At 35.9% G+C, this 25,647-nt stretch overlaps 1 protein-coding gene across 2 annotated transcripts in view; it reads left to right on the top strand.

The window, feature by feature from the left end:
- The window catches only part of FLT1 (fms related receptor tyrosine kinase 1), a 124,365-nt gene that overhangs the window by 46,177 nt on the left and 52,541 nt on the right, over positions 1 to 25,647 (top strand). For both annotated transcript variants that reach the window (XM_088140696.1, XM_007426892.3), the window contains exons 11-13: positions 13,532 to 13,646; positions 18,646 to 18,754; positions 23,402 to 23,692. In XM_088140696.1, coding sequence (XP_087996822.1) covers positions 13,532 to 13,646; positions 18,646 to 18,754; positions 23,402 to 23,692 — 515 coding nt within the window. The remainder of the gene's footprint in view (positions 1 to 13,531; positions 13,647 to 18,645; positions 18,755 to 23,401; positions 23,693 to 25,647) is intronic.

Genomic DNA, 25,647 nt, shown 5'->3' with positions numbered 1-25,647 from the left:
AAGGACCTTTTAAAATTACTTCAGTATGGGAACATTCACTGAAGAAATGTGCTTTGTTTGTTTGTTTCCTTAGCAATGTGGTTTTCCAATGTAAGAAATGGGGGGAAATCAGCAAAAAACCAAAACAAAAAACAAAAAACAAAAAACAAAACCCTCTGACATGAATCTGCACTTCAACTGCATTTATTTTCAGTAATATTCAATCTTCAGTCCTTAGCATCTTGAACTGTTTTCTCACTATAGACCATCTTCTTAAAAAGGCACAAAGAGTTATTGCTTATTGCTCATAATTGCTCATTAACCAAGAGCCTTCTGTCTTTTGGCATTCATCCAACTGGAGAATATATTTCCCAGCATTAAGTCTTTTTGAAACAATTCAAAACATCCAGTCTATTTCTGTGAGTCAGTTCTGGATCTGTGCTCATCCAGATATGTGTAAAATAGGGACTAAAGTTAAAAATAACTAAATTATGTTCTGCTGATTTCAGTGAGTGCATAGTATGCATGATGGGTGGACTGGATCCAACTGTTTGCTGTTGAGTTATCCCTTTTCTTTTGTTTTTTAAAATTTTATTCTCTAGAATGAATTACCAGATTTTCTCACTGGAAACTTCCTTGAGAAAGAAGTGGCAGATGTCAAATGCTCGATCTACAAAGCAAATTTATTTATTGCTAGCTCTGTATCCTGTCTTTCATACAGGAGTTCAAATTCTCTGTAGCTGACCTTCTCAGGTCTTCAATAAACCAAGTTCAGATATTTATTTATCACTATATATTATCAATAAGCTGCATTTTGTACAAGATGTATTTTATTCAGGAGATGTAAAAATCTGAGATAATTGGTTTCACAAAGTAATCCAATGGGTGAACTAGTTTTAATCTTAGGCTTCTGTAATTCCAACCAGTTAGTTTATGCATTATTCTACGTTGGTTCTAGTTATTGCATTGTTTCTCTATCCGTATTCTCCAGAGTTCTTTGGGCTAAGGATTTAGAATCTGAGAAGCATACCTACATACATACATATAATAATAATACATGTAGTATGTATGTAATATATTATTATTATTATTATTATTATTATTATTATTATTATTATTATTATTATTTAAATGTGGCCTTACCAAAAAGGATACTTTCCATGCCAAGTTTTTTCTATGCTTGATCAGGCTCATCTCTGACCTAGGCAAGAGTTTGCATGAGATATGTCTTGGATGGCACAACAACGTGATATTCCAAAACTGTTTTGTTTTATACAGTGTGCCAATTTGAGTGCGAAGTTACTTGTTAAAAGTAGATTAATCACAATTAATGGGATTCATTACAAACTATAATCTGGGTCAAGGTACAGTGGTCTTTATACCACAGAAGCAGTAGTAGTAGACAAGCTAACTCATGTAATACAGGTGGACCTTAATTTGCTGGGGTAGAGGACCCTTTCCAACCAAACAACTGCAAATAACTGTGAAAAACTTACTTGACACATTCATAAAAGCCTGTCTGCAGGGATACATGTGCTAAAGCTGAAATTGCAGATATGTGAAATCCTTTGCCAAGGCTAATAGATATATAGGTAGTCCTCACTTACCAACTGCCTCATTTAGCAATCGTTCAAAAAAAAAAAAAAGTTTTGCGACCAATACTCGCATTTATGACCATTGCAGCATCCCATGGTCAAGTGATTGCCATTTGGGTGCTTCACAACTGGCACGCATTTACGACCGTCATAGTGTTCAGCAGTCCCATGATCACCATTTGGATGCTTCTCAATCAGCTTGAGACAAGCAGAGTTAACAGAGAATGCAGAAGTAAAATCATAAGCCTCAGTTACGTGATGTTTCACTTAACGACCACAGTGACTTGTTTAACAACTCAATGGGAAGTGTCATTGTAAGTTCATCACAGTCATGTGATTCTTTGCTTAGTAAACACAGTGCTTAGTTGCCAGTCCCAATTGTGGTTACCAAGCGAGGACTACCTGTAGTCTATGTTTTCCAACTGCAGATGCATAAAACTATGGATGAGAAGAATATGGATGACAAAGTCCACTGGTAAATAATTACATATATGTCCTGCTACATAGAAAACTGCCATGTATGGATAGTCAAACCGCCATGTATGGATAGATCTGGCATGCAACCAAAGTAGCAGCAGTAGCATCTCTGCACATATAAGACTCAAAATATGAAAAGAATATAGTTATGAGAATCTCTGTTAAATTAAAAGGTAGTTTAAAACATATGCCATGAGGTTTATTTAGGACACAGATGTGATGACCTTTACTGTATTTCTATGCAATTTCTAATGCAAAGCCCTTGCTTTTGCCATGAAAAATAGCAAATATTTCAAGTTAATGATAAGGTCAGAGAACAGGAGCCAAGGCAAATCTGGCTGTATATCATGTTGGTAATTTGCATTTGTCTGCTTTTGTCAGAAGTGACATATTTAATTCAGTGACAGTTTCTTCAGCTAATCTTCTGGTAATGTTGAAATGTCATTGAAAATTTCTTGATGCATCTCCAATGAACCAAAGACTTGAATCGTCAAATTCATTCACTCTGTGTAACTTTATTATCATCATTTTCTAAATCTAAAAAACAATAGAGATGCATCAAACAAAAATGCATAAAATAATATTGTGACTGATTCTTTTTCTTTCCTCATTATAATTCTAGATTCAGTTGGGTCCAATTCAGATAAAAAGAGAAACATAGCTAATGTTGTGGATAAATATTTTCATAATCAGGTTACATTGTGTGCTTGCACATAATATCACAGTCTAATTCACTGGATGTTGACTCCAATGATTTGAATCCTAGTCAAGGACTTAAGAGTCATGGAAGTGTCTCTGTACAATGGATGCTGTTCTAAGTAGGGTTGTCTTTTGTAAAATTGGTGATATTAAGTTTAAACTTTCTAAATATGTGATGAATCCTTTTGGTATTGCATCAAGAGTCCCAATTATGATCAATATAGCAGTCTATTTTTTCCTTCATAATCTTTCAAACTCAGTTGTAAATCACAGTATTTTGTTATTGTCTTGATTATCTCCCGGTGTTGCCACATTGATGAACCACACCTTCCTTTCTATAACAATAGTAACTGGTGTATTATGTTCTAAGGGCTTCTCTCTTCCTCCTGTCCCTCAAGGCCATTCCCTCTTTCCTCTACACTTCCTTATTAATTGGTTTCACTGGTGAATTCTCTTACTATTAACAAGCTTTACTAAAATTTAATGAGAATCTCCTTCCCTGTGTGACTTAAACCATCCTCTTTTTCTGCATTCTGAAATGAAAGAATCTAAGTCATGGTGCATTATGGATGAAATCAGCCCAGGTACTTGAAGAATTTTCTCTTATCCATCTTTCAGTTGTTTTTTCTGAAAGTTAAATACTTACAATTCCACCAGTCTCTCCTTGTCAGAGCAAGTTTCCAGTTCTCTGATCATCCTCATTGCTTTCTTTGAACTTGCTCCAATTTACCTGAATCCTTCATAAAGTGTGGTGCCCAGAACTAGATATAGAACTGGAGGAATAAAAAATAGGAAGGAGCTATTACTTCCAGTGTTCTGTATACTAATAGCAGCTTGTTGAATTATTCAGAGATATTAGTGGTAAGAAAAAAAGAGGTAACCTTGCAAGTAAGAGCCAATTTGATGTAGTGGTTAAGGCACCTGATTAGAAACTGGGAGATGGTCAGTTCTAGTCCTGCCTTAGGCATAAAGCCAGCTAGGTGATCTTGGGCCAGTCACTTTCTCTCAGCCCTAGGAAGAAGGCAATGGCAAACTATTTCTGAAAATCTTCCTGAGAAAACTGCAGAGACATGTCCAGATAGTTGCCAGGAGTCAAAACTGACTTGAAGGCACAAAATAAATGAATAAATAAAAACCTTGCAAACATTAGAAATGAGAGAATGTTACCAAGATTAGTGGATTCCTCTTCAGGCACTCTTTGCTTTGAAGGGAAAGCTCTTCTTTTTTAAAAAGCTGTTCATACAGCTGTTTACTGTTTAAAAGATGCTGCATCTAATTTGGCTCACAATATTCCATTTCTGTCAAGAATGTTGCAGCAAAAACAGTGTCAATCAGAGTTTAGGAGGTTTAGAAGGCCCTGGCAAAATTCCTTTGGGGGGGGTCCTCACATTATCACCTCCTCTCCCATGCAACCATATTCACGTACACCCCTATTTAAGCCCCCAATAAACAGGAATCACAAGGAAAGGAAATGAGCAGGTCCCTTTCCCGCTATCTACTGTAAATGAAGTCCCCGCTAACAAGGAATCCCCAAGGAAGGGAACTTCTCTTATATTGGTTTTTAAAGCCTTGATAGACATTCTGATTCTATAGAAAGTTGGGAAATATTCAAATACAAAGATAACAGGGCTTTTTGTTTGCCCCTAGTACTGCCTGTAATTGGACAGGAGAAGGGAATAAATCAGTTCCTTTTTCTTTCCTAACAGATTTATTTTCTGCTAGACCCATTGCTGCTTTTAGCTAAGTGCACAGAATGCTGATCTATGCCACAAATGCATGCATTTCTATTCATAGAATACAGACATGCAGAGACTATAAAACTGCTTGGAAACTATAAAAGACGACATTTATCTGCCTGGTGTAGCACAATCCATTGGGGATAGGAAGTTGAGTAATCCCTATAACATGCCATCGTATTGCATTTAGAAACATTAGGTCACTGATTCATTCAGGAAGCAAAGGCGTAGAACAGCCACAATGAGCCTAGAAAGGTTGTGGGTTTAATAAGGAAGATTCCTTCCTTGGAATACTGCCAAGATTATTTTGTTTCACTCTGTTGTGTTAGAATTGGTTCAGGTGACAAATAGGTATGAATAAATGTTTGGTTAACTCCCTGTAATAAATGTCAAGACAGACAACCATGTGACCTTTTGTGGATGACTCTTACATATGGACTTATTCTCTGCTTCCAATCAGTCTTCTTAAGTAGCACAAATTAGGACATAAATGGAAAAGAAACAGACAGTGCAAGTGTATAATTGTCATTGGTTAGACTCCAGCCAACAGATTTTTTTTCTGTCCTTTCTGTATGGACCATGTGGATATCAGTTTGTGTGTTGGAGTCAATATTGTATGGCTTTCATTGGGTAATTCTGGCATTTCGCTGCTCAGTTTGTGAGCAAGATTCCCCTGCCACAAACCCTTACTTACTGTTCTTCTAAAATGATATTTTGATTACTAAATATGAATCATTAAAGACACCCCTCAAACATCTGTAGTTATGTTTCTGTGACCACAGTAGATCTCCTACTTCCCTATGGAAGTTGCAATCTGTTGCTTCTGGACATCAAAGGCAGGAAAGTAGTGAACAGTTTTTCAGGGACTGGAGGATGTAGTCTGGCACAGCAGTGACATTGCTGGAAAGAGCATGGCTAATTTTTTCCAGTCCTTTGGCGGAAAAATTTTAAGGGAAGGTTCAAGGGGGAATGGGAAGCGAATGGCCCCACAATGTACCACCCCAGAAAAGCTGATGCCATCATGGAATGCTGAGGGCTGCAAATGAGGTACTGAGGTATTTGGCTCATGAGGTAAGGAAATATTTCTCTGAAAGAAGTAATTCATGTTGAATTGAAGCGGAGCCTGATGAGGAAAATAAATACAGCAACAACTTGGAAATGAGAATGGCTAGGTATTGTTGAAAGAAGCTGTTGTCCCTTCTACGTTTGAAAAAAAGATGAAATTATTTTTATGCCTTTCATACACTGAAAATCAGTAATATTTATCTTTGTATTTAAAGCTCTGTAGTCTTTCCCAAAATGACACTGGAATGTCTTTTTGAAAATCATCCATAATCTCAGGATGCTTTGTAAACAAGCAAGATTTGCCCAAATATTTCTTACAATTAATATCTCAGAAAGGTTTTTCAAAATTGCATACGACTGTTTTTAATAGTAGCCTGTATCACATTTTACATTTCTTTTTATTGGATTCTGTACACACTGAAAAATGTGTTCTGTGTATGTTTGAAAAACATTGCTATAAATCCTTTTCAAAATGAGAAAATCCATATCTGACCTTGCTGTGAATTTTGGTGGGTTTTTTTTTTCCTAGCAGGTTTTAAAGATGTCTTAAGAGTTTAATCTTTTTACAGACAATGGTGATTATTCAAAACTTATTATTCAGTAGTATTTTACAGATCAGAGCTTTCCTTTACCTGAAATGTTAAACTTGTAAAATACAATGTATGTAGTGAATTCAGGTTACAGTTGTGTTTTTATGAGTGATTCAAGCTCTAATAATGCAGCCGTGTTACTTGATTTTATATCAGTAGACCTTGTAGTCAATAAACTAGTTTGTACTTTAAATCTATGGACAAATATCAAGGTGACATGCAGTAAACTCTCAGCCTGGAAAACTTCCCTATCCACAGTTATAAATATATCATTCTATTGTACTTGGCAAGCTGCAAGCAATTGGAGGTAAGATCTCATTAAGGGAGCAAACTGTGGAGTAGGGAGAGGACAGTGTGAAGCTAAGGGTGATAACAGTGGCCTTGTCCAGAATAGGCCATGGGAGTTTTCTTATCTTACTTAGGCAGGAGGTGCTGGGAGCTTCCTGTGCGAAATTAAGAGCATATGCTGCTTTCCTCTTGTTGTTTGGCTTCCTCCTGTATATAAGACGGTTCCCAGCACAGTGATTATCTTTGCATCTTCAAACATGGCACAATTTACTTCCTTAAGAGTTTGATGTATCCTTAAGAGTCATGTCTCTTTTCCCCATCTCCCCCTCTGTCCTAGATTCCTTCTCAAGAGCTTGCTTGTTGATGTCCTAGTCATATGTGCCTTTTAAAATTTAACAATATATATAATTCAATGTAGTTCCATAGGACCAAAACATAGAAAATGTGCCTCCTGAGGGTTGGATCCTCTTTTGGAAAGTACACATTTCTTCATAGAGCTGGCGTGTGGCAAGTGTTCTTGAATTTTTAGATTTACGGCTTTGACTGCTTCTTCCTCTTTCTTGATTTCTGTAGAAATTGAAACTAGAATTAATGACTTCTGGTTTCCAAAGCGGAATAATATTTTCCCACACACATATTAAAATCTTTAAACGTGCATACATGGTATGAACAAAAAGGTAATAGGTAGGTAGATGAATTATAAAATGTTTACTGGTAAAAGCGAGATTTTCACAGTTGATTGGACCATGTTCTCTTGAGTTGGTATGTCTAATAAAGCTATAGTTTCATTTCCAAATTGCATGTAAGGGAAAACGATAGTGTCTTCAGGACCACCCACTCCTGATTGTATCTGCCCATCCAATAAGATCACAAAGAATGGGCTCCCCTTAGGTTCCTCTCTCCAGAAATACCATCAACAAGGTCCATGAAGGAACGACTTTTCAATTCTGCCTGAAACAGCATTCCCTCAAAATTTTAGGTTTAGACCCAGCCATGCTAGATTTTAGGAAGGCTGTTAGGGCCTTGGGGAGAGATACGTTATGAGGCTGTAACATATAGTGGGGATGCTTGACCTGTGGATAGAATGATATTGTTCCTTGGCTAATCAGTAAGATTATTTTATGGGTATATAAAATCTGGATCATTTTATGTGTTTTCCTCCTTTATTTCTTTCTTACATATTCTTTTAATCTTATTTGCTAGGCAGGATATGTAAACTGCTCAAGGTCAGTAATGACTGGAGTGGCATATAAGGCCCCCAAATAAATACTAATTTGATGGAATATCTGAGAATAATAATAATAAAAAAAAACCTTTCAAAGCTTCTGGGTATTTACTATTTAAACTAGTCCTCATTAAGTCTTGGATACTTTCCAAATATTAGTATCTCCATGAGCTAAGATATTCTGATTACAAACAGAATGGCGCATTTATTTTATATGGTGAATGAATCATATAAACTACTGGGTTATATCTCATAGTGAATGCACTATTGAAGCTACCAGGTGACTCACAGTGTAACTGGAACACAGTCAAGACTACAATGGATTTTGCATCTTTATTGATGTCGGTCTTTTTTCACATGACTGTGCTTCACATTAGATTCCTATCGGTCATTTCCAACCATTTATCAACATCACACAACTTCTTTAGAAAGTAACAGGATGAAATCTGAATAAATAACATGGTTGAGCAACTAAGCTGTGGGGAAGAAAATTCTGGATTCATATCTTACCTAATTGCAAGGAACTCTGTAAGGGAAATCTAGTTTAATTTGTCACAGCTCTTGGCCTTATACTACTTTGGTTGGATCTCTTCCTCCACTTCTCTCCCCAAATTCTTCTTCATCCTTCCTTTTCCCTTTCTGATCCTTGTAATTTTGCTGAAGCCTGATTATAAACATGAAAGGAATCCAACCCTCCCCTGACCATGCACTGGTCAATATGTTCAGACTTCCTGGAAGAGGAAGCATATCTTTATCAGAACCACAGAGCCATCCCCCCACCATTATGGTTCTGGTTTTCTTGCTTTCCCCTTAAACTAGCCTCCATTTTAGCTCAATTGCTGAAGCAAATGAAGCCTCACTGCTCTAATTTGTGCTGGTATCCAGCATATATGCTGGCATGTCAAAAGTGACTTTGTTCATGGTTTTAGGTTTGCAATGAAGTGCCATCATTGTATTCCCAACAGAAGACATACAATAATTCACCTATCATACTTGTTATAAAGAACAGTAAAACCCAAAATATATAATAAATTCATAAATGTTGAAGGAATCTGCTGCTACTGCATGAGTTTTAATAGGTAGTCATCTAGTTGGGGTTAGACCAGTGTTTCTCAGCTTCAGCAATTTTAAGATGTGTGGACCAACTCCCAGAATTCCCCAGCTAATCTATCTATTTTGCTTTCTCGTGTGTTCTTAACATCAAATTCTTTTCTTCTGTTTATGAAAGAATAAGGAACGTATCCAAAACAAAGTTCAACCCTTCTTCAGTATCTAAATTCAGTAGGTCCAGTTTGTGGAGAAGATCTCATCCTTTAGTGTGAAGAGGGCAGCTAAGAAGATTGGAGAATGGGAGGAATCTACACACGTAGTACTCTGTGCCATGGCAGTTTGTCAAGGAACTCTCACTAACTGTGCATTGATGGCACCATTCCATTCTAGTACTAAAAAGCTTTGGTAACTTGTTGAGGTTGTAGTTGTTGTTTGGCATTATTAGTATTAGTATAAGGATTATATAACATTCAGTGTTGCACAAGTTTTAGAAAATCAGCTGCTTTAAACTGACTGGAGAATGACACCTTAAGTAATATTTTTAAAAACAGAGAAAGAAAAGCCTGGAATTATTGTCTTAGGACAATAAATAAATAACCAATCAGACTGGTTGCAAATCTTCTTCCTTGCCTCTTTTTGAAAAAGAACCAATTCAAACAATGGCAAAGAAATATGTTAGCAATCAAGTTATTCCTCTCAGGTTATATAATAATTATCTTGGCTATCCCATAAACTTATTTGCCATATGCTGGCTGGAGAATTCTGGGAGTTGAAGTCCACACATCTTAAAGTTGACAAGGTTGAGAAACACGGCCATATGGTATTAGGGATGAGGAACTGTTCAGACTGGCAAACCAACTGAGCATCACAGACAGCTTGATAGACAGAGAGGTAAGTTCTGTCTTAATAGTAAGTGCTCAAGCCCCCTGCATGGATGGACAAATCTCTCTGTTTTGTTTTCTCCTCAATTTGATCTTGTACAATACTCAAGTATTTTCCCATTTATAAAGAAATGTGTAAATGTTGGCAAATTCTTCTAAAAACCTTGCATCATAAGAAAAGTTTGGCCCTTTTTCTAGCCAATCTTTTTTGGTATTAGTAGTCTAGTTGGTTTTCTTTTGCTTATTTATTTATTTACTTATTTATTTATTCTTGCAAACTAGGTGTTAGAAAAAAAGAAGATAAATAGTAATGCAAATACAAGTTTAAAAGAACATAGAAAAATAGATAACGGGGATAATAAGAGTGATTATTGTCTTAGACAAGGCAATAAATAAGTGGGAGTCAGAAAAAGCCAATTTAAACAAAGAAATAAGGGTGGATAGCCATTAAATGTCAGATTCCTCATTAGTATTATGCAACTTTTCATACCCAATTTCTAGTCAGAACATGTCTCTAATTAAACTTTAAAAAATATTTGGTTAACACAGAACCAGTAAGAGGAAAAAAGAGAAGTTAGAAATGGTGAACAATATATGAAGAAGTCATAAATTGTGAACAATACAGATATGGCACAATTCCATGTGTAACATTGTAGGCCAACAAGGCCCCTTTGCATGGCTTTATTCTGTTGGCTACTAGAGAGATAAACAGCCTCCAGTGTTGTAGTTAAGGAAATTTCAAAAGTTAAGCTACTCTGGAAGAAACGTTTTGCTCCTTTAGATAAGGCAGCCACACCTGACATTTAAGAATGAATGGGGGGAGGAGTTACTGGTTGGTGGCTGTGTCTGGTTGCCTTTGCTTTGTTTCATGTATGCCAATATATTTCCTTTCATGAGGATCACCTCATTCGTGGCAAGACTTTGGGCTTTCTAAAAATGCTGGTTCTCCACGTCAGAGGGCAGACTTTTGAAACTGAAGGGAGCATTCAGAAATAGTTTGGAGGGCTGGGGCTCAAACAAATGAAAGGGAAACAACAGTAACAACAGTTCCAGCTGTATCCAGATTCCTGGGCAATTTCAAATAACCTTTAGAATACTGTTTGCTTTATATTTTGAGATCGCAGGCTAGCTTTCTTTAACCTGATTCATGGTCCCACCACATTATAGATAAGGAAAGCGTAAATTCAATTTTAAAGAATAACAGTGGACAATGCTCAATATCTGGACCTAGTGTTGAAGTATCTGTAGGTCAAGATGCTAAACACCACCCACAAATGATTATTTTATGCCAATATATTAGCATATCCTGTTGGTTTTAATGGATAGAATGCGTAGTGCAGTATATGAAAGCTAAATGGATCCTATTCAATGAACGCATATGTTCATATATGATATTCCTAGGCACTTTTCACAATGACATCAGGTTTTCTTTGCTATCAACATAACATGTTAAGGAAGGTCTGTATGGAGCATTGGCTCATTTGTATTTATGAAGATGCCTTTTAACTGAGTCAGGCCATTCAAAGTTAGGAGATCCAACCTCATGTTAAAGAACACTGCTTGTCCACAGTAAACTATATGCCAAATTGCAACTGATTTGCCATGCCATTATGAATATGGATGGGATCATTTGAAATTTAACATTTTACTATATTTACTATCATCTTTGAACTATACAGTTATAGTCATTCCCACTTTGGCAATGATTTGGGAGGATATTTTATTTATTGCGAAAAGTAAGATTGTTCATCAAACTGTTATCTGTCTGTCCACCTCTCTGTCACTCATTCATTCATTCATCCATCCATTTACTGATTTTTTTACTGAACCTTGAAATAGCAGTTGAGAGCAGTAAAGCTTCTATGAAAGGCTTTCGTGAAATTGCATGCAGTCAAATGTTATTGTGGGGTATAAGTAGAAAAAATAACACACAATCTAGTTGTTTGCATTATTGCAATCAATACACACATTTTTCTTAGCAGTAACTCCCCCTTATATCTCCCAAGGTTCAGAGAGCCTCTGGAGTAAACCTGATTGGTACAAGAAGGAGGAGAGCAAAGAAAACTGCTTTCATGTTATCTATAATATTTATATTTCCAATAATGCATAACAATGAGAAGTTGATGCTTTTTTCAACAGCGTTTTTCAAACTTGGCAACTTAAAGATGTGTGGACTTCACCTCCCAGAATTCCCCAGCCAGAATGAAAAACACTGACATAAACAATTGAGAAAATTATGGTCATAGGGAAGTTTTGATGCTTTTTGATCAGGGATCACTGCCAATGATAATAACAGAAATGCTTAATTTTAAATTCCATTTTGCTGAAGATAATTATTTACAAGGGAAAATAACAAGAACTTTTTTTTTTTGCATTAAAGAGACTTTGATAAATATTAACAACCTAATCATGAAAAATAAAAGTTTTTACAAGAGCTCAAACCATACTTCATGAGGGATTGAATCTTTAAATGTGGAATAAAAACAAGAATATCCTTCAAAAAGAATATGAAGCAATATATATGATATAATGAACATTTCTCCAATTTTTTTTCCATATATGTCAAATTAGGTTTGGAAAATTATTTCCATCAAGGCTATATCTGAACATTTTGATTAGGAGTTAGTTTATTGTGTAACAAAGGGACTTCAATAATTTCTAGTGATGCAACATTTGCTCTCTTTGTGATACCTGCAATGTTAAGAATGTTTTCATTTAAATTTACATATTTTTATAATTTGGGAGATTTTTCCTATATTTGTAAACTGTACATTCTCAAGCTATTAACTGGCTTTCAACTGATTGATTATGTGCCATCAACTCATTACAGTGCCAAAGAACAAATTATATGCGGGTGATTAAACATATTTTCTATATTAACAAAAATATCTGCAATGCAGCATGGAGTTGTCTTATTATTAGCTACTGTTCTTTAGGAAGTTTGACAATGAAAGATCTGCTTATTAAATCTTTCATCATTTGCCAAGTTATTCCAATATAAATGTCATTGCTGGGTTAAGTGCTTGCACACTTTTATCACAGAGCTTAAATAAAGTTGTGCATAAATTAGATTGTGAGTCATTTCAGTATAGAACTATAAACATTTTGGGTGGGGAAGAAGAGTGCTGTAAACCACTCTGAGCCATTCCACAAAGTGGCATCTAAATTAAAAGTATGATTTGGAATATCAGTTTGGAATATCATAGCACCTGTGTTTCAAAATTTAGTTTTTATAAATGAAACTCAGTTCTTGCCCTTAACTTTCACATTGATAAATTCCATCTGAAAATTCAAAACCTTCCTAAAACGTGAAGATCGATCATCAACTAGATTTTGAAGTTTAAAATAATTTTAAAAATAAATACATTGGAAAGAAGTCTGCAGAATAGTATTTGTACTAAGTGAACAGTTTTTAAGTGTTTAAGGCATATCATATTCTTAGCAAAAATATTTTTTATTTACAATCCTGTAATGGAGAATGTGGATAAAGATCACTTGTGAGGGCTTGAAACATTTGCGTTAAATTTCAGTTGTGTTCAAATCAGCTTCAGGACTTAGGAATTACTTGATTACAAGAGCTATAATTTTTACTTTTATATTTTTAGATATGGCTGCATGTTTTCTAAAGGACATTTTGTCCTTTATCTCAGCATATTTTTATAAGATGATATTCTGAATGTTTTGATTTAATTCGCTACCTATAATTCATGAAAAACCCTGAGTTCACTTTGAAATAACTTTTACTGTGTTCAAGACCGTGGGTATAGGCTTACAATCTGAAGCTTAGTAATGGAAGCCTGATTTAAATCTGAAACAGTGTTTTAAGCAGTATATCGTCTGGCTAAATGCCATGACGAAGTCTGATGCCTCTTGATGGAAATGCCTTACCATTTTTGGTGCTCTATTTTATGAAACTGTTGCTTCATTCTTATTTATCCTGTCATAGGTATGACGTTTGTTCCAGTCCAGAAAGTCCGCTAGTCTTGACATCTGGAAGTACCACAGGAAACAGAATCCAAAGCATTACACAAAGAACAGCTTTAATAGAGGGGAAGAACAAGGTATGACACTCTGGATGGGGAAAGTAAACTTTGGTCATCCTTTTTATGAGTTATTGCTAAAGTTATTGCTGGTTATTAGACTATAATACTGAAAGCCACTGCCAAAATCTAATCTACATTGTAACGGTTTTATGAGGTAAATCTGATTGATAACACTATCATGCAGCAAGAACATCTTAGTAAGCATCCAACTGAGTAGAGATTTGAACTTGGATCTCACCAGTTCAGAATCAGGCCCTCGGCATCTCTGTGTGTATTGTGATAACAATATGCAAATATGGAACATCTTTTCTCAGGTATATGAAAATTAGCCCTCTCCAATCACTACTAAGGATTTGCCTGTATTGTTCACATTGAACAGTGGAGCTTAGGGGATGTTTAAATTCTCATTTTGATAGACTCTAAGAATAAGTAAGGCAAAATGTTATGTAATAAGTAGAATAAATTAAATTTAAAAATCCCTTACAGCTGTAAATCTTATTCAAAAAAAAAAAAAAGGAAATTCCAAGCCACACTGTCCCATGCCAATGAATAATTCCCTTGTTTACTGAATAAAGTGTTAAGAAATATGATGCTACTTTAGTGGCCTTCACCCAATGTCTAGTTTTGGTAGCTAAAAAAAGTCTTTGGAAGACATTTAACAAAAGATAAGATTTGGAAAATGATTTAAACACAATATGAAACCTCTTCCAGGGTGAGGTTATTGTGAAAAAAAAATACTTCATGATTTTAGGCAGAAGTGCAGTGGGGATTAACAGAAGGCAAGTAGAAGAGAAATATGTATGATGTGTGTATGTGTGACTCGCTGGATGAATGGAAGGAAGATTGGAAGGAAGACAGACAGACAGTTATTTTGCCCTTCTAGAGCTTCTACACAAAGTGGTTAAGAAGAATATAAATCAATATGACTTTTTCTTCCCCCTCTATTTTAAATGAGTTTATGCAGGTAACCAGGCAAGTCAAGTAGGAAAACGTTACGCACCTAGTAGTAGTGATTTCCTAGATAACTAGGGACTGGATTTCAGGACTTGGGAGACATATCTGATCTGAACAGATTGCACTTCCAGTTTCACAGCTTGGGAATCCTTTTTGTTGTGGCATTGATGCTGTTCAACCTTATAACATTGATGACAAGAAAATGGATAAATTTGTTGCCATGCTTCACCAATGCTGGACAGAAGTCTGGCACTGGTGAAGCATCATCCTCAGTGCTGGATTACTAAAGTGTGCTGTTTGTGGGGCAGATCTTGAAGATGGTCTGGAAATGGCAAAGTGCTGAAAATGCAGCAGCACTGAGATGGTGAATGGTGCTTCTAGGAGGTGACAAATCACCACCTATTGAACAGCTCCTTTGGTTACTAACTTCTTTCTGCACCCAATACTAACTTCAAGGTATTCACTATGGTATAAAATCTTACATGTCTTGACCTAGAGTACTTGTAGGACTGCCTACTTCCATATACTGTTACTTCCTAAAAAGGACTTGTCAGTAAATCACAGATCTCATGACACTTGACAGCTTAGCTTGATTTCTGGGCAAAACCTGGAAAAAGATGCACAGAAGTGAGTCAACGTGAGTAAAATCTTTACTGTAGACCAAAAAGAAGCCAAACAAAACTGTTGATTGCCCACTGCCAATGAAGTTCTCTCATAAAAGGCTCCATCCTTCTGATCTTCAGAAAGTCAGTGAAGACATCGTTATTTCACTAAGCCTCAGGGCAGGACTGTTAAGACTGTTCCTTTGGTTAAGTAACCATTTTTGGAATGTTTTATTCCCATGCACATAATTGACTATACTGTAAGTTTTGGGTTTTAATTTTGGACTATTAGGTGTTGGTTATTTGTTTTAACCCAAATTACAGATTTGGAAGTTGCCACTCAGAGTTGGTTGATTGGAATGGCCCTGTAAACAAACAAACAAACAACAACAAAAAACCCTTGGGTTATAAGCTAGAGACTCCATTTACTCACCTTTCTCAATTAAAGGATATTGGCATGGCATTTGGTGGCCATGAAGCCTGGTGGTGTTATATGTTTATATAATGGCCATACCTAGCCTGAAGACTGTGGTTCCTTCCCTAGTCTTCACCCTCTGATCTTCAATAGGGTAACTTTTTCAGCTCTTGTCATAGATATGCTTAACATTAACAGCTAATTCTAATTCTTTACCTGTGGCAGGGCCTAAATTATTGGAGATGAGGTTAGCACTCTCCTTATTACAGTTTATGATTGGGTGTAAAGCATTTTTTTTAACCCAATCTTTTTAGAGTTTTTTTTTAAAGTTTCTTTAGAGGTTTTAGCTGGTTTTGTTACATGTGAATATTTGTAAACTGCCTAGAGCCAACAATTTTAGAATTAATTAATTTGATGGAGACCATCTCAACTCCTGAGACAGAGAGTTCTACAGCTGTTTCTTTTATAAATTGCAGAGTAGCCTGGGAAAAGGAAGCACAATGAACTTACCCTTTTTGTTTTGGTCCTTCCTGGGACAGTATGATGTCAGCTTCTGTGTTCAGAGCAAAAAGAACAAATAATGGAAGACATGGCATGGTCAGACCAAATTAATTGCTTTTTAGAAAGTAATTCATCCCAGTGTCCATTCTTTTCAAATTCATGAAATGAGCTCTACATGATGCTGCCTCTGAAGACCCTCAGAAGCTACAAGTGGTCCAGAATGCAGCAGCCTATTTGCTGGTTGGCATGAGGGCATTTCTCTACAGTTTCAGGCCAAGAATTGGAACTTTCTTGGCTTCCAGGTGTAAGCAATAAAGCCCTTTATAGATTTTCATGGTTCTTACTGTTTCCAATCTGAACAACCTGGGGAAAATGACTATTGGTTCCCAAAATTCATCAGGTGAGGGAGTGAGGCTCTCAGGCAGTACCCCTCAGTGGATGCTCCAGCCTCCTTCTAGAAATTACTGGCTCTCGTATTTTGGTTTCTATATGCATTTAAAACCTGACTTGTTCCAGAGAGCCTATGGAGAATGAGTGATCTCGTCAGTTTTTGTTGTTACATTACTGTTCAATGTTTTATTAGTTTTTTAATATTTAGTAAGCTTTAATTTTGTACCTTGAATGTTTTATTGTAATGTATAATTTAATTTATAGCTATCATTAACCACCAACAGTTTTTTTTATTGCAGCCAGTATGAGTCCAAATCATCAACATCATCATTAGCTGTGCACACTCCCATCCAGTCTAAACTAGGTCCATCTTGCCAGGTTAATACAGAACAAGGGAAAGTGCCTTGTCAGAGGCTGAAATAAGTAAGCTGCTAGGAAAAAATTTAGTTTGCTGTACAATTCCATGAGAGAACAGCTTTTCTGCTGAAAGAACAGGTTAGGGACAGATAGTCATAGAGAAAATCTTTCTATGTGATTACTGAGACCTGACAACGACTGGTTAGAAAAGTTCCTTTGTTCAAAGCTTAAAATAGAGGCAAGACTAGTTTAAACATTTTCATGCAAGTTGCAGAAAAGCACTTCTGTGAGTGTTAGTCCCACGCCTCAAGGTTGTTAATGTAGGATAGGAAATATATGAAATGTGTCTCCTTCCCATTTGTGCTGCTTAGACCTTAGAGCTGCAGGCTGATCTGCACAGGCCATTTTAATCCTCGCATGTTAAAACATCAATCTTTATGTGAATTTTAACAAGATGTAAGTCATAAAATGACATTAATCTTAGGAAGAAATGTCTGTGATAGTTTGGGTGTTTGTTTTTTAATCATAAATATCTTCCTGCATTGGCATTACACTTGTGTAGGCAAGAATCAACTTTGTTTCTATGCCATGATAGACCAGTGTGTTTCTTGCATTCCTGGGAATGCTTTATCTTTTTGCTGTCAAAGAATACTATACAAATGAAACCTATCTGTTTAATTATCAGCCTTATAGCCAGAAAAATATTTCTTTATAAAAGGGTTTTGTTTTTGTTTTTTACATAGGGGAAAGGGAGTGGCTATAGATAGACCAACCTCCATCTATGGCAACTAAATACCATTTACTAAATATTGGTGTCTAATGAAATATTTTTTTTAGGATACACTATAAAATGTTGGTAGGCTGCTGTTAATAATGGTGGGGAGGAAGGCTAAAAAATCAGACAGAAATGTGGACTGTTTTTGAATATGATGTTTGGGTAAAAACAATGACAGTTTCCACTGTTGGATGTTTCCGTTATTAATCACATAAAAGTTAAAATTTGCTTTTTAAGCAGACCTTCAGAACAAAAGTGGGGTACCTCATTATGGGAATATCCAGACCATTAGTTCGAAGTGTATTGCATTTTAGCCTTTGAACTTAGTAAAACCATACAATGGTTTTTTCCAAGAACTGTTTACCCTCAATAGCTTCATTTTTCAGACATGTGTTTGTTCTCCAGAATCTTCTCTATCTCTGAATGTTCACTAATTGTAAGCACTGGATATGATTTTCAACAATTAAATGGCCCTATCTACTCAGAATAGCTTCTATTTTGCTTATAAAATAATCTGAATGCCAAAATTATTATTGCTATTTTTTTAACTTGCCACAGACAAAGCTACTATTAATTGCTTTGCAATTGTATCTAATATTTAATTTGTAAGAAAGGAAGGCCAGAATCTCTTCCTTATCTTAGCTGCTTCTTCACTCCCCAAATGAGAGCCAGATTTTCCTGGAATTCTCCTTGCCAATTTTCCTCTCTGATCCAGTGACCTCACTGTACCACACCTCATTTGCTGTAGCATCTTAGGCAAGAGATAAAACAATCAAACATCCTAATTTCATATATTCAGAATGCAATTACTATGATAATATGAAAGTCTCTTGGGGAAATGGCTTTCCTCTTAATTGTCCAATTATCTCCATAGGCTTTTGTAAGGTGGCATGTCTTAACAAAGAATTTACATTTTATTGAGTGAATGTTATAACTGAACCATATCAGAGACATTATTTAGGAGGATCTGTGAAAAACAGTTATTTCAAACTTATAAATATAAAACTATCATTCCTTTCACAGACTGCTAGCATCTTGGTTGTGGCTGAATCCAGAACATCTGGAACCTACAGTTGCATAGCATCCAATAAAGTGGGAAGTGACAAAAGAGACATCAGTTATTTTGTAACAGGTGAAGTACATTTCATGCTCCAATTCATATGACATTTAGGTAGATTGTGGCTTTTTGCCATTTTGTCATTAATGAATAGCTATGATGGATGCAACAACTAGATTTAATATTATTTAAAAGTTATTGTGCTGGCTTGTAAATATAATCAATGGCTGAGTACTGCTTTTCTCTTCCCTCTTGAATGCAATTATTGGAGGAATTACTATAATTTCAAGATGCATCTCATGGCATCTTAAAATATTATTGCACACATTTTTCTGTGTGCTATGATCATGTAAAATTATGCAATTCTACACTTGTTTACCTAAAAGACTAACAAATGGTACCTTAAACTATAAAATAAAAGCTGTTATTTCACTAAATGGCTATTAACACTTTATCTGGTTCAATCTTCATGGCTTGGTTTACTTAGGCATAACACATGTTATGTGTCACGTGAACCTGAACAAAGGCCTTGGTAGGTCCTACCAAGAAAGCAAAGCTTTTTAAACTGTTTCAGACTCAGGTGGGTCTTGCTATGGGCTAAAAACAAAAACAAAAAAACATTGTGGTATGAGAAAAGCATCTGTGTGAAATCATTCAAGCTTAAGCTAGTGTAATTAGCTAGCATTTTCTCCTCCCAATCAACTGAAAAAAAAACAAAAACCTAAATGTTCTGATTTACTAGGGAACAAGAAGAACAACAACAAAAAAATATCTTTAAACTAATGCCAATACAAAATGCTGATGGCTGTGAACAAAAGGCCAGGATGCTAAAAAGGATTTCCTTTCAGTGTATTCAAAATAGATACTTTGGGGCTAGACTGATTGCTAGAGGTCTGTTAGCTTTTCAACAACTTTTAAGTTTGTTTTCATTTTAAGTCTGGCATAGCCAGAGAGAATGGTAAGGTGGGGACAGGAACATGTGGGGGAGGGATAAAAAGACCATTGCCTTTTCAGACTTTGCTATTCTATACTGTAAATGAGTTAGATAGAAAATGCCTTGGAACATACATGAAATCAGACCTCATAAGTGGGCACAATTGGCCATTCCCAATTTTCCATTGCATTTTGTGAGGAGAAATGCTGGGTGAATGAATTTCTCCAGGAGAAGGAGACATTCTCCCTCAAATTCTCAAGAGTCAGATTCCTACTTAATGATGGCAGCTGTATTGCTACTGAAAAGCTCAGAAGGGGCCCTTAGGATTTAATGAAAAGGGGAAATCCAGGGAGATTGCCATTTGCTGGAGAAATGATTATATAATGTATGAAGGACAAGACATTCACACAATCCCTTGGCCACCCTGTAACTAAGTAGAGAAAAAGACACTACATGCTATTTGTAAGAAGTTCTCCAAATTCCCTTGTTCTTTCAGGGTATTAGTAAAGCAAATTTCCTTTCATCAGACTAAATGAGAACTAATAGAAAAAATCTGGAGGACTTTTTTGCCTGCTATTAGTCAGAATGCAGGGCATCTCTCCAAGATGATATGCTCTACCCTATAAGATGAGGGAAATGGTTCAGAGTTGATCATGGATCAATGTGGATCACTGAATCACTGTTTTCAACTAGTCTGATAATGAGCTTGATATAGAAAACACCTTTATGCTTCCATTAATTACCTCCTTTAGGTTTTAAAAGAGAAAGAAAGAGAACCAATCAAAGACAAAGGAGGAGACACAGATAAGTGGGAAAAGACCTCAACTGATTACAACTTAGTCCTGTTTTAATATTTTTCTGTGATTAGCATTTTCTTTTCCCCCCAGTTGTCTACTCAGACCAGCCTTCCTGAATCTGGAGCCTTTGTTTTAAGTAGATTTCATTTTTAGGGACTTCACAATAATCAAAGTTACCATAGTCCTCCTAGCTATCTCTGAATGTCAAACTGGTCCATTCTCTATCTTCTACACACTCCACCCTTTCAGTCTGATCCTTCCCCTATTTGTTGGGCTGTTTTGTTGGCACGCAGCAGGACCCTGGGTGGGTTTGCAATTACTGAGGGTGAGACAGGAACAGTGTAGCCTTATCTCCCGGCTGACCAGTGTCACTAAAGGCATTTTATTTTGAGATTCCTGATGGTGCTTGGCAAAGATAAACAAAATCTTCCATCAGGAAACCTGGGAGCGATTTCCACAGGAAGTTTCAAATCACTAAAGTAAATATAACTCTTTTACATTATTCCAGCCGCTCACTATTCAGCTAGTCTCAGACTTTAATAAATACTGTGTGGTGCTAAAAAAAAAGTTGTTTTTTTTTTTAGTAAATCCATATTAGAAAGTATCTCTTTTTTCCTCCTTTCTTTCTAACAAAATCAACTTGTTTATTATGCCTATGAAATAGGCAGAACTACCACTTTAAATGATGTAATATATTATTTCAAAATTATGTTATCAAATACATGATGTGCCAGGGGTTGACTTAGAAGTGACATTTCTCTAGGATAGGCAATCTGACACTCCCACAATGTTTTGATAATACTCCTCTCAACCCCCTATCACTGGTCACCATGGATGAGGCTGGCAGTTTCCAAAACTTCTGAAGTCCAAAACCACGCAACATCCCTACCAATATCTTAATACATTCCAAAAAAAGTTTATAAAAAAGCATCATAAACCTCTCCCCAGCAAAATATGTTGTCTGGCCCTCTATTAAGTCATAGGAATTGACTAAATTACAGTTATAGGAATCAAACTGCATCCAGAGAAGTATTATCAAGATTAGTTTGGATACAGAAAATGTGTACATAGGGCAAAATAAATTTTCATCTTCCAAAGAATTTTTAAAAATTACTTCTTCAGATCTTGATGATAAATATATTCTCTTAAAAGTGTCTGAATATTTCATAAACACTATCACTTTTCCCACCTGAGGCCATCCAGATATGTTAACTATTATTCCCAGTCAGCATAGTCCAGTGTTGTCCAAACTTGGCCACTTTAAGATGAGTGGACTTCAACTCCCAGAATTCCCCAGCCTGCCATGCTGGCTGGGGAATTCTGGGAGTTGAAGTCCATTCATCTTAAAGTGGCCAAGTTTGGACAACACTGGCATAGTCCCTGACTTGTAATCCAACATATGTGGAGAGTGCCACATTGGTGAAGTTTGATTCATAACATCTCTTTTTGGGGGGGGCAGGGGTGTGTGCTTCTGAGTCAGTATTGACTCCTGCTGACTGCCTGGACAGGTCCCTGCAGTTTTCTTGGCGAGATTTCAGACATGCTTTGCTCTTGTCTTCTTCCCAGGGCTATGAGAGTGGTCACCCAGTTGGCTTCATGCCTAAGGCAGGACTAGGACTCACGGTCTCCCAGTTTCTTCTAGCCTGCTGCCTTAACCACTACACAAAACTGGCTTTCTATAGCATCTCACAACTGACATAAAGTACCAGCAACATCTAAATATTAATCTGATACAATAGTCAGATTATTTCTAAGTGCCATTGTGATCCATATATTTCCTTACATGACAGTAGCACTCAACATATGGCAAGATTTGCATATAGCAATCTCTTTTTAATGAAAAAAAAATACCATCCATCATATCAAATTGAAAACGTATGGCAAAAAAGCACAAACCAAAAAATTAACAACATATGACATGCAGTAAGAGTCAATATATTATTATATTTAAACACTGAAAATAAAGGAAAAAAGCTTAGTAAAGTTAAAAAAAAAAAAAAAACCCACATAGAGACCCCATCTACCGTGGAGGATATTTCTTTTTTTAAAAAAAATTGAGTATGTAAAAGTACATTTGTAATCTTAAGATAATTTTTAAAAACCATATTTAATATTCCTTTAAATGGTATTTGAATAGCGAAGTTTAGTGATATTGGTATTAATTGAATTGATTTATTCATTCAGCTAAATATAAGTGTTATTGAAGAACCTCACTAGCACTCTGCTGGATCAAAGTAAACAGCATTCTATTTAGCCCACCGTGCGTTTCCATAATGGCCAATCAGCTGCTTCTGGAATGGTCAGAACAGGATACAAATACATTATCCTTTCCTACTCTTGTTCCTAAGAGCACAGGAATGGTGCTTACTGGCAGTGAGTGCTCTAAACATGTTTTTTGATAGTGTGGTGTCACATTTTTCTAAAATTTTACAAAATTTGCAAATGATAGAGACGTCAGTTTTTTTCCACAACCTTTTATTGTAGTTCAAGTCCCAACGAACTTTTCTGTGACCAGGAGAAGCTTTTAGTTTTTGAAATTTACTTTGTATAAAACGGAAAAGAATGACTAATGGCAATATAAACCATTAATTGGGGCTCCTTCAAGACCAAGGTAGACAGAACTTGCCTTAATCAGGTGTAGATGCCTAGTGTCAGGGATAGTGATAAGAAGAAAGCCTATATGCATTATCAGAAATTTGTTTTTCTATTAGTAATAATAGGCAAAAGCATATATTTTAAGCCATTTATGTATTGGTCCATTGATCATAACAAAGACTAACCAAAGACTACTGCGTGTGTCTCATCCAGTTTATTCCTGTGAAAATATTCAGGGCAGCATAAAAGTTTTCCCATTCTGTCATCTATCTGGTCATTAATCAAACCCACCACTACTTAATTTCAGCTCAGGAAGGATACTTGGACTATGTCCTAGAAATGTTTTTTTTTTTTCAGATTTCTTATGAACTAAAAGAGTGCTTTGATTTTTCACAGATATACCAAATGGATTCTCTATAAACTTAAAGAAAGCACCTATTGAAGGAGAAACGCTAGTGTTGTCATGTCTAGCCAACAAATACCTATACAAAGACATCACCTGGCTTTTGCCAAGGACAGCTAACAACCAAACAAGAATTAAGAAAACAGTGGTGAAGGAATATTCCATGGAACTCACTCTCATCATCAAGAATATTTCGCTTGAACATTCAAGCACCTACGTCTGCCGAGCAAGGAACCTATATACTGGTGAAGAAGTGCTTCAAGAGAAAAACGTTACAGTCAGAGGTGAGCGCTGTAACAAAAAGGCTGTTTTCTCACGGATCCGCAAATTTAAGAGCGCAAGGAATGATTGTACAACACAACACAATGTAAGCCAATAAAGGACCAACTAAAAAGTGACACTTCACTGATATAATCTTGATTGATCACTACTGTACACTTCCAAATATGGAGGTTTGGACATAGGAGGAATAACAATGCTAAAAAAATAAAAAAAGAAAAGAAAAAAGAAAAAGGCCTCCACCCCAAAAGTAAACAATAAACTGTCCCTAAACCTGGGCTTCCAATTTGGCTCAGAAAGTCCTATTCTACTTTGACAAAGATGTGGAAGTTGGAATTTGGAAGATTTCCCCACCCCCTGCATTGCATTTTGTGTGTTATGTTGTATTGTTCTTTGCAGTCTCCCACCAAGTGCTAATGAAAAACTTTGGACCCAGCCTGTCTTCGGCTTTGATATTCAACCTCCTCCCAAGTGTCAAAGCTGCATAAACTGAAAACTTAAAAAAAAAAAAAACATAGAAAGACTGCTGACTTTGGTCAACATTGGACGCTTTATAAGTTAACTTTGGTGCAGAATAAGCACAGCTCAGTTTGAGAGATTGACTGGACTATGGTATTATTTACTTTAATCTGCTCTTTGTGGATTTATAAATATTGCCTGCTGAGCAAGTTCTTATGCTTATTTATTTGAATTCATTTTTCTACATTAAATATATTAATCTTTTTTTAAAATTAACGCTTCTCAGGGAAAGCTCTGAGGAGGATCTAAAATAAGAAGTAGACATGTTGAAATAAGGCATTGTTTGCATGAATTAGGGTATTTAAATCCATCAAAGTTGGACCCATTTTCTTTGAGTAATTAAATTGTGGGAGATTTCCAAGTGGGTCTCTCTTCGCTTTCCTTTCAAATAAATCACAGTGCTATGTTAAAAGTGTGTTGACCTCAATGGGAAAAGTCTTCATTGACATTATGGTGAAGAAATATGTAGCTGTTAAAACTAACTTAATAAAGAGAACTACAACATTTACCCTTACTAATAAGGTTTCAGTCATCACAGCAAATATTTAATGCATTTAAATTTAAAGTTAAGGCTACTAGTGGATGTATGTGTATGTGTGTTTATGCATGTATTTCTATACATACATAGATACATATGCATATACAAAGACACACATACACACCAACACAGACACAGACACACACACCATTTCTTTTTCATTTCCAAATGGTAATGAGATTTCTAAAATGACTAAACTACTGATAGAGAATTAAAAATAGTCTATCATTACTTTTAAATGTTTCTTGTCAGTCTCTTTTGTGATTTTATTTCAAGATGTTTCTGTGTAATATAAAATCTATATAAGAAAGAATCTACTATTTTGAATAGATCTGATAACTTTATTTTTTTACAATGTGTACCTATTATATTTTGGAGGGGTGTTCATTTATGATTAATGATTATATAGAAATTTTAGCCAAACATGTGGGGATCACAATAGCAGGAGCAAAAATGGAAACAAAACTGGCTTTGCTGTGAAAACAGAGGGGGGCAACATGGTGATTTCTTGTGCCTGAGAACTCACCCACCCATTTCCTTCTTTAAGGTAGCAGGACCGTGTCCCACAGCCAAGCTGGTCGTTCACGTGGGAATTGCTTTTGTCAAGCAGTCAGGGGTAAACAATAGCATTTCCCCATCATACCAGTTTTGTGAAGTCCAAAATGCGATGAAAACAATTAGCTACCTGGAAGTTGTCAGAGTGAAGAAAAGAATAATGGTTCCTCTTTTGAAATTTTGCCTATATCCCACCTTTTATAAAGCAATTTTTTTTTCAATTTTATCCAGAAACAATTTATGTTCCTGTAAAAGAGGATTTGGTAGCTATTTTTAATACAATTAAAGCCATTCTTATCCTTGATAACTGCATTACAATGATAGCACAGCTTATTTTACTCTGTTCTG

The sequence above is a fragment of the Python bivittatus genome, unplaced genomic scaffold (genome assembly GCF_059951505.1).
Source record: "Python bivittatus isolate LINGU-HERP-01145 unplaced genomic scaffold, Pbiv_v1 ctg000340_np1212, whole genome shotgun sequence".
NCBI lineage: Eukaryota > Metazoa > Chordata > Lepidosauria > Squamata > Pythonidae > Python > Python bivittatus.
This window is presented reverse-complemented; position numbering and strand designations above follow the sequence as displayed.